Raw genomic sequence first — 10,365 nt, forward strand, 5'->3', positions numbered from 1 at the left:
TATAGCCCTGGCTGTCCTGGAACTCACTTTGTAGACCAGGCTGGCCTCGAACTCAGAAATCCACCTGCCTCTGCCTCCCGAGTGCTGGGATTAAGCACGTGTGCCACCACTGCCTGACAACTGGCTGGATTTTATGCTGCAGTCCCAGCTGCTGTGAGCTCATGGACATGATGGTCCCACCATGCCCAGAGGACTGCCATGGTCGCTGTGCACTCTCATCTGTGACAATCCCTGCCCAGGGGAGGAGGCTGTCTCGTTTCTTTCCTCTCTTCAGTTTTCATTTTCACTTCACACTGAGATCTGAGCAGAGAAAGCCCTTCATCTGTGTCCTGGTGGGCTGGCTTTCCACTCCTTCCTTGGTGATTCAGGACTCTCTGGAGAGACATAGCATTTAAGTCCAGCGTCCTGCACTTCAGAAGCCCAGAGATGGGGAGAAGAGGTCAGAAAAGACACATGGCCGTGCTTTATGAGTCAAAGTTGACAGTGTATGATGAGGCTGCTCATTGGCACCGCTGCAGAGATAAAGAACTTTTAATTCTTGTAGAGTGTTGGACTATGTTCCCTCTACCAGTGCAGAGCAATTATCAGCTCTAAGTCTTAGTGGATATCCTTGCCCACCTAAAAGATGTGATCTTTGACTGGGCGTCTGGTGGCACATGCCCTTAATCCCAGCAGAGGCAGGCAGATCTCTAAGTTTGAGGCCAACCTAGTCTACAGAATAATTTCTAGGACAGTTAGGGATACACAGAGAAATCCTGTCTTGAAAAACAAACAAACAAACAAACAAAAAGATGTGATTTCAGAGAAATTTCTTCCTGCTCCAGAAATATAAAGTATTAATTGCTATTAAATGTCAAAGTTTTGTGATAATTCACAAGTTAACATATTCTATGGCTTACATATACAGAAAACGTTTGAATAGATGAACTATTTCTCTTATCTTCAGGACCATTTTTAAATTAAAAATAAATTTTTTTTTCCTTTCTTAAGATAGGTTTTTTTTTTTGTGTAGCCTTGAATCCTAGAACTCACTCTGTAGAACAGGCTGATTTCAAACTCAGAGATCTGCCTGCCTCTGGCATCTAAGTGATTAAAGGCTTGTACTACTACCATTTTCAACTTTAAAAAAAAAAGTTTTTCTCTCCTTATACTTTATTTGTTGGTATATATGTGAGTAGGAATACAGATGACACACATGTAGAGGTCAGAGGACATTTTCAGGAATCAGTTTTGTTTTGTTTTTTAATGATTTATTTATGCATATATTATGTATAAGTGTTTTACTTGCATATCTGTATACCATTTGCATGCATTGTCTTTGGAGTCCAGAAGAGGGCACCCTAGAACAGATGGTTGTGAGCCACCAAGTAGGTGCTAGGATTCAAACCCACGTCCTCTGGAAGAGCAGACAGTGCTCTTAGCTGTGGAGCCATCTCTCCAGCCCCTGAAGGGTCAGTTTTTTTCCTGTGGTTCTGGGAACTGAACGCTGCCTGCAGGCTTGGTGGCAGGCTCCTTTAGTCACCGAGCCTTCTTTTCAGCCCGTTTTCAGGTTTTACAGAAGGTACCATAAAGTAGGAATCAATGATAAAACTTTCTCTCTCTCTCTCTTTTCTAGCTCAGACCATGACCGTCTTCATACCTTGGTAACTGAACACTGTTTTCCGGTAGGTTTTCATTCTTAGAAAGATAGGATGGCTGAACAGGTGAAGTCTAGACACCGCTGCTGGGCTCCCTTTTGTTGCTGCTTTTTGTTAAAGATTTACTTATTATACATAAGTACACTGTAGCTGACTTCAGACACACCAGAAGAGGGCATCAGATCTCATTACAGATGGCTGTGAGCCACCATATGGTTGCTGGGATTTGAACTCAGGACCTCCAGAAGAGCAGTCAGTGCTCTTAACTGCTGAGCCATCTCTCCAGCCCTTGTTGCTGTTTTCCTCTTTCTTTTTCTCCTTTTTTGGGGTGGTGGTAGTGGTGGTGGGATGGGGCAGAGTCTCACTATGACCAATTAATAGTCCTCCTGCCTCAGCCTCCCTGATACTAAGATTGCATTTATATGCCAGTTCCCTGGCTTTGGAAGGGAAGTCTTATTTTCTTTCTTCCTTCCCCTATTTTTTAAAATATAATTTTCTCTTTAATTAATCAATTAATAAAAAAGATTTATTTATTTTATGTGAGTACACTGTCACTATCTTCAGACACAGCAGAAGAGGGCATCCGATCCCATTACAGATGGTTGTGAGCCACCATGTGGTTGCTAGAAATTAAACTCAGAACCTCTGGAAGAGCAGCCAGCGCTCTTAACCACTGAGCCATCCCTCTAGCCTTATTTACTTAATTATTTATTGATCGATCTATCTATCTATCTATCTATCTATCTATCTATCTATCTATCTATCTATTTTTAATATGCATTGGTGTTTTGCCTGCATATATGTCTGTGGGAGGGTGTTAGATTCCCTGGAACAGGGGTTTCAGACAGTGGTCCCAGCACCTATGTCAGTCAGGTGGTTCACAATGCCTGTAGGTCCAGCCTCAGGGAACCCCACACCATAGTGTTGGTGGGAACATAGATACATGCAGCATACACAACACACACACACACACACAAGTTTTAAAAAAATGGAAAAGTTAAAAACACAGTGAGTAGTTTGAGGATTGTCTCAGTAGTTAAAAAGCACTAACTAATTTCCAAAGGAATATAGATTCAATTCACAGCACCTCACAACTGCCTGCAATTCCAGTTCCAGGGCCTCTAACACCCTCTTCTGACTTCCACGAAAACCAGGGATGCACTTGATACACAGACATTTATTGCAAGCAAAACATCTATGTGCATAAAAACATAAAATAGAAAATTAAAAATAAATTCATAGCAACTTGGGCAGAGAGCTGAGCCTACTGGCTTTCATCTATAATTCTAGTGCTTGAAAGACGGAATCAGAGGTTCTACTGGTTACAGACTGAGACCCTGTCTCCACTCCATTCCCACCCCTAAAATGGGAGAAAGAATGGAGGCACTTCCTGTTGGTTGCAGCAATGTCTGGGCAGTGCCTCACAGGAGGGGAACCCCAGTGAACTCTTTTCTTCTCCCTCAGGACATGGTCTGGGACCTCAAGTACAAGACTGTACGCTGGGGCTTTGTGGAATCTCTAGAGCCAGCCCAAGTGGTTCATGTCCGTTTTTCAGGCCTGGTGAACCAGAGCAACATGTATGGCCAGGTCACCGTGCGCCTACACACTCGGCAGGTAGGGTCACTGTTCGCTCCGGCCTTTCTTTACTCCGTGTGAAGTACAGTAAAGACAGCCTCAGGGATACCAGAAAGCATCGGTGAGATCTAAGCAGTGAGATCTCAGGCTTCCTCCTGGAGAGTATGATCAAGAACAAGCAATCCCAGGTTGGAATTCTCTACTTGGTTCCTGGCCTGTCTATGGTCTATCTGTTGAATGTGTCTGTGCCTTCCTGTATGCCAGCTGATGTCTGACAGCCACCGTGTCTGTCCCTGACAAAGGGCTTTACTCTGTATTTATTGAATAGCACAGAAAATGGTATAGAAAGGAGATGATGGAGTCTTGAGAGAGATCTTTAACAGAGTTTTACAAGGGAACAAACTTTGCTGACCCCAGCTGACCCTGAAGCACTCAGAAAAGTAAATGGTAGAGCAGACATGTTATCAAGGTTCCTTCTAGGGTATCTGGGGGTATTTGTTGTATACGGTTGCATTCAGTAAATCATTACCACAGCATACGTGTACGTATACAGTATTCTGGGTCAGGGGCATGGTACATAACTATGTGTTAGCCTAGGTTGAGGCAGAGGCAGGCGGATTTCTGAGTTCGAGGCCGGCCTGGTCTACAGAGTGAATTCCAGGACAGCCAGAGCTACACAGAGAAACCCTGTCTCGAAAAACCAAAACAAAACAAACAAAAAAAAGCAGATTATATGGGAAGTCCAAGACATGAATTACATTGTTCTCTTAAAGGCTAGTGAAACTTAAGCAGGCTTGGGGCAAAATAGGATTGCAGGCTAAGTGATCTCAGGGGACCTTGAGGAACAATATGTCAACAACTGATTGGTTCTAAATTAAGAATCTTTTTTTTTTTTTTAAAGATTTATTTATTGATTATATGTAAGTTCACTGTAGCTGTCTTCAGATGCACCAGAAGAGGGCGTCAGATCTCGTTACGGATGGTTGTGAGCCACCATGTGGTTGCTGGGATTTGAACTCTGGACCTTCAGAAGAGCAGTCGGGTGCTCTTACCCACTGAGCCATCTCGCCAGCCCCCTAAATTAAGAATCTTAAATAATTTTTTAATTTTCTTTAATTAAAAATTTTTTGTTAAGATTGTTTCAAAAACAATTGTATGGCAAAATAAAATAAGACAAAATCCTCTGACAGGCCAGATTTTATTTCCTCACTGCAGACTTTGGCCATTTATGATCGGTTTGGCAGATTGATGTATGGACAGGAAGATGTACCCAAGGATGTCCTGGAGTATGTGGTGTTTGAAAGACACTTGATGAACCCGTATGGGAGCTGGAGAATGCATGCCAAGATTGTGCCCGCGTGGGCGCCCCCTAAGCAGCCCATCCTCAAGGTAAGAAAGGCTGCTTGCATGCTCTAAGAGCAAACTTGAAGCTGTGTGTAGATAGCCTTGTCAAGCTCAAACGCTCTTCTCGGGCTCCACCTAGTGGCGAGACGGAGTGATGCAGCTCTAGGGAAGGGGAACTTTCCCTGGATGCTGCTGCGGAGGAGGACATCCTGGGTAAAAGTAGGCGGGATTGGTAGGTAACTTGAGTTCCTCCTGTTCTTTTCAGACCTTGATGATTCCTGGTCCTCAACTGAAGCCCTGCGAGGAGTACGAAGAGAAACAGGGGGAGGCCCAGAAGCCTCAGCTAGCCTGATGGCGTGAATGACTCCTGAGGAGCCTAGCAGTTGTGGTGAACACCTTTAATCCCAGCACTCAGCAGGCAGAGGCAGGTGGATTTCTGTGAGTTCAAGGCCAGCCTGGTCTACAGAGCAAGTTGCAGGACAACCAGTGCTACACAGAGAAACCCTGTCTCAGAAAAAACAAAAACAAAAAGAAAAAAAAGGAAAAAGACAAAAAGACTCTTGAGGTGTTCGGATGGGGCTGCAAAGTCACCTGTACCCCGAAGACTCCATGCTGTCTCCTGTCCTGCCTGGGTCAGCAGCCCCCCAAACCCCTCACAGTCATGGCTGATTGTGTGGCCGGGTGGTGGCTGGGGTGACCCGCCTTGGAGCATCTTCTGTTTACAGCCATGTTCAGCTTCTGAGGTGAAATGAGAAGCAGCAGCAGAGAGAGCAAACGCGACGCTGGGCTTTTCCCAGCAGCAGCAAACTGTGGCATTAGACCCACAGCTTTCTTTTTTCTAATTCTAGTCCGAGTCAGCATTTGGAATAAAATACTGTCAAAGAGTTGGATAAACTGTGTGTCCTGTACATTTTCCTTGGTTCAGACTGGGACGGAGCGGGTCCGTGATGTCAGGCATGGGAAAGCAGTGTGGTTATGAGTGATGCGGCTTCCAGGAACCCTAGATGGAAAGACCTTAGAGTGTCTACAAACTGGGGCACCCTGCTACAGTCCTGCCACGTGGGAAGTTGGGGCAAGAGGAGGACCAGGAGCTAGATACCATCCTTGGCGACACACAGTTTAAAAGTCACTTAATCTTCTGTCTGAGTGTTCTGTCTGCATCTGTGTTTATGTACTACACGCATGGCTGGTGCCCTTGGAGGTTCAAAGAGGGTGTCAGATCCCCTGGAACTAGAGTTATGGATGGTTGTGAACCACCACGTAGGTGCTAGGAACTGGATCTGTGTCTTCTACAAGAGCAACAGGTATTCTTTTTTTTTTGGCGATTTATTTATTTTATGTGTCTGAGTACACTGTCACTGTCTTCAGACACACCAGAAGAGGATCCCATTCCAGACGGTTGTGAGTCACCATGTGGTTCCTGGGAACTGAACTCAGGACCTTTGGAAGAGCAGTCAGTGTTCTTACCCACTGAACCATCTCCAGCCTATAACAAGTATTCTTAGCTACTGAGCCATCTTTCCATCCCAGAATACTACTTTAAAAGATCTCTTTAATATAGGTGTTTTAATTTTTTTTCTTCAAGTTTCTCTGTGTAGCATCCCTGTAACTTGCTTTGTATACCAGGCTAGCCTCCCTTATAGAGATCTGCCTCCCTCCCTCCCTCCCCCTTTGCCTGAGATTAAAGGAGTGCTACACCATACCCAGCTTAAAATTGCTTTATCTTATTTTATATATAAATCAAAGTGTGTGGGGGGGATTGTTCTTTAGCTCCCCACTCCCACCCCTGCCACAGACAGAGTTTCTCTGTCCTGGACCAGGCTGGCCTTGAACTGAGGAATCTGCTTGCCTCTGCCTCTTGAGTGCTGGAAGTAAAGGCGTGCACTAACAAGCCTGACTGTCCTTCAGCTTTTATGCATTCTGTTTTGTTTGAGATAAGGCCTGAAATTTGATAAATGTAGCCCGGGCTTGCCTTAAACATGCAGTGATCCTTCTCTTGGAAGGTGTGAACTACCATGCCCAGCCTGCATTTCATTGTTAGGTATTGGACTTGTAGCCCAGCTAGACTAGACTACCAAGGAAGAGTACCAGCATTCAGGCAGAGGCAGGTGGATCTATGGGTTCAAGGCTAACCTAGTCTATATGAGGAGTTCCAGGAGAGCCAGGGCTATACAGTGAGATTGTTTGTTTGTTTTTTTTTAAAGATTTATTTATTTAATGTATGAGTGCTCTAACTGCATGTACATCTGTGTGTCAAAAGAGGTCATCAGAGCCCATTACAGATGGTTGTGAGCCACCATGTGGTTGTTGGGAAATGAGCTCAGAACCTCTGGAAGAACAGCCAGTGCTCTTAACCACTGAGCCATCTCTCCAGCCCAGTGAGATCCTATCTTAAAGAGAAAAGAACACTGGGTGGCTGCAGGAAGTTTAGGAGGAAGCAAGGACAAGCCAGGGTTGGTTCTTAGGGGAAATCAGTAAGATTCGGTCCTGATTTCTTGTACCTCACAAAGATGCTGGCTATGCCTTCCAGCCCAGGACCAGCTTGCAGTGCAGCAGCCTAGTCCTTGTTCCGCTGGGGCTGATTGGAGAAGAGGGTCGGGGGTTGATGCTCAGTGTCCTGGGATATCTGGGCACGACAAGGGGAATCTTACTTTTCCAGCCACAGGCTTGCTTCACAGTGCTTTTGAGTTCTTGTTTAAAAACAGGGCCTGCTGGAGATACAGCTTAGTAGGTAGAGTGGCTTGGTTTGGTTTGGTTTGGTTTGGTTTGGTTTCTGTGTGTATGAGGCTCTAGGTTCAACAACACAGTAAAAATGAGAGCCTAAGTTCTCATACTTAATTTTTCTCCAGACTAAAATTTTCTTTGTCACTTCAGGTCAGAGTTAGTCTGTCTAGAGTAGGGTAAAAGAAGCAGGAGTTGGGTCAGAAATAAATGACCTGTCGTTTTTCCAAACCTGCCTTCTCAGAGAAGCTGCAAACAGGAGAGGCCTTAGTGGGGGATGTTATCATTTATTAATCAATGTTATTAGTTATCATTTATTTATTTATTAAATGTGCAAGAGTGTTTGAGTGTGAATGTGTGCACAAACCAACTTTCAGACAGAGGTCAGAGGACAGATTTTGCCTTCTAGTGTGGATTCTAGGAATTGAATTTTTGTTAAGTTGGCACCACAGATAGTTTTACCCTGGTGTTTCCATAACAGCGTGTGTGTGTGTGTGTGTGTGTGTGTGTGTGTGTGTCTATTCTGAGGCAGCCAGTCTCACCCTGTTTAGTCTCAACTCTCCAGGCTTAAAATGTGCATCACTTTGCAGCATTACTGTCCAAGTGAGGCTTGGACACATCCTATTTGCCTGAGCCCTGGATTAAGGCAAAATAAGCGCTTTGAGCTGGATCCATCGCCATCGCTGGGGAGTAAGAAGGAAGGCAGTTAATCCCAGCAGGAAAGAGAAGCAGAGAGACAAAAGAACTCACTCAATAGGTAAATGGTAACATTGATTTCTCTTGAATGTATGAAAAACAGTGATTCAGATGAGCTATTTCATCCCATGGCCATGGATCTGACGGGGGCCTCTGCCTAATCCTAAATCTCCACTAAGCAATAGCTGCCACCAGGAAGCCAAAGGATAAGTGCAATTTCATTTCCTCTGGGACCAAATCCAGTTGAGCAAATGGGCCCAGATGTGAAGGGTTGGCTTGGAGAGTAAGGCAGAGAGCATCTGTTAGCACGGCAGAGAATAAGCTGGACCACTGCATCCCAAGTCCTATCAGGTACAGGGAGCAGGCCTTGGAGCAGGCACTGCTCTGTCTGCTGTCCCTCTGTTGACAAAGAAAACCACCAGTATCAATAAGCTGGAGCCAACCACAGGAGCCGAGAACAAGCATTCTTTATTATTTTCCTAGGTGGCTATTTATAACAGTAATATGGGGATAACGATGCTCTTCCCAGCTGGAACAGACCCAGTGGGATTGCTCTAGGGTGCACAGTTAGTGAAGTCTGCCGTAGCTCAGAAGCTGTGGGGTTAAGTAACCACAGCTGCAGAACAACAGTACAGCTGTAGAAACCCGGTGCAGGAGAGCTGGGTAGGTAGGAGGGTTCAGTGTGGGAATGAGGGCCACTGGCCCCCAAAGGAGACTAGGCGACTCTCTTCCAGAAGTGGAGCATTCGGTTGCTTTTCTCTGAGGCTCTGTACCTGTTCAGCGTTTTTGCATATAGACTCCTGGTTCTCTCACCAGGCATTTGGTCTCATTTGAGGCTTTCTACCTCTTAAACAGCACCTGTATCACTCCGGTTAGAGGCTGGGACTTACACTGTTGTCTTTAACGCCCCTGCCGGCTCTGCCACATTAGCCTGCTTGTCTTCACCCCATCTCCCTCTCTCAAGCTGGAACCTCTGTATAAGTTTTTCTCCTTCTTAGTTTCCATCTGGTAAACATCATCTGACACCAACCCTGTCATCTCGCACTGCTTAAGCAAGGTAGCCTAAACTGATGGTGGAGAGGAGAGCCAAGCTGAGGGCGGACGGCTAAGAAAGAGGCTTTGTACTCACGAGGTGCCCTTCCCAGCCCTGGGGAACGCTACTCTTTCTGAGAGTGGTTGGGATTCGGATTGAACAGGACCTCTTTTCTTTCCCAGGCTCCTCTGGGAAGAGATCTGAGTGAGTTAGAGTGGTTCTTGCTTGAGAACCAGAGATTCCTCCTTGGCACCAGTTACATTTACTAAAAAGAGGGTCCGCTTGCTGACTACAGAAAGACAAGGAGGAGGAGGCAGTGAGGTGGGGCCTGGACGTGGCAAGAGCTGGGGCAGAAGATGGGGAGAGGCTTCCAGAGACATCGGGAAGGAAGAACACCTTGTCCAGGGTGGGAGGGCCCTGAGAAAGCGTCTCTCCTTCTCTGTTCTCTGTTGTCACTTTGGATACCAGCCGTGACATAAATGTCAGAGTGTCTGACTGTTGCTATGTCAGCCAACAGTCAGGGTACACATGAGAAGTAGGAAAGCAGAAACGGAAGAGTCAGGTCAAAAGACACGCCCCTTGCCCTGAGGGTGTGGCTTAGTGGCAGGGTACTCGCTTAGTATTCCTGAGGGTTCAGTTCCCAGCACCACAGGTACCCACAGAAAGACAAAGGCTGGGCTGGGGATGTAGTTGGTGACAGAGTGCTGGCCTAGCACACAGGAAGTTTACTCTGTGACCTCTGAGTAAATTGGCCATGGTGTTGCACACCTGTGATCCTGGACCCCAGGAAGTGGAGGCAGGAGGACCAGAAGATAAAGTTCAGCCATAGCTACATCCTGAGTTTTAGATGTCCCAGCCCGGCCTCCATGGGACCATGTGTCAGGGAAACGGGTGGGGAGAGGGGCAAGGTCTAGGCCTATGAGGCTTTTTTCCAGACACGTATTTTTGTCTTTGTTTTCCTCTGGTTTAGTTTTCATCTTTTAAATATTTATTTTAATTTTGTGTGTATATGTCTGTGTGTCTCTCTATCTGTCTGTCTCTGTGGGGATATGTGCACATGAATGTAGGTAGCCTCAGAGACCAAGAGAAGAAATTGGAGGAACACCCCCCACCCCCCAAACTGGAGTCGCAAGTGGTTATAAGCCGATTTGTCTTGGCTGTTGAGATCCAAACCTGGGTCCTGTGCAAGAGCAGCGTGCGCTCTCAACCACGGAGCCATCTCTCCAGCCCCATCTTTCATCCTGAACTACATGGCCTTATAGCCTTCTCTTGCCCACAACCCCAGTTGCTACTCCCTTAAGTGGTCTAGTTGTTTTGCTACCTTGGGTAAACTTTGGGAGAATTCCAATTTGAACAACT

General features: G+C 46.0%; 1 protein-coding gene across 1 annotated transcript in view; it reads left to right on the forward strand.

Annotated features, from left to right (window-relative positions):
- Positions 1-5,446, forward strand: part of Mrpl45 (mitochondrial ribosomal protein L45) — a 12,684-nt gene extending 7,238 nt beyond the window's left edge. The window contains exons 5-8 of the mRNA XM_021177214.1: positions 1,616-1,664; positions 3,102-3,251; positions 4,428-4,601; positions 4,822-5,446. Coding sequence (XP_021032873.1) covers positions 1,616-1,664; positions 3,102-3,251; positions 4,428-4,601; positions 4,822-4,908 — 460 coding nt within the window. The 3' untranslated portion in view covers positions 4,909-5,446. The remainder of the gene's footprint in view (positions 1-1,615; positions 1,665-3,101; positions 3,252-4,427; positions 4,602-4,821) is intronic.
- The last annotated feature ends 4,919 nt before the right edge of the window (positions 5,447-10,365 follow it).

The sequence above is a fragment of the Mus caroli genome, chromosome 11 (genome assembly GCF_900094665.2).
Source record: "Mus caroli chromosome 11, CAROLI_EIJ_v1.1, whole genome shotgun sequence".
In the NCBI taxonomy this organism is placed as follows: domain Eukaryota; kingdom Metazoa; phylum Chordata; class Mammalia; order Rodentia; family Muridae; genus Mus; species Mus caroli.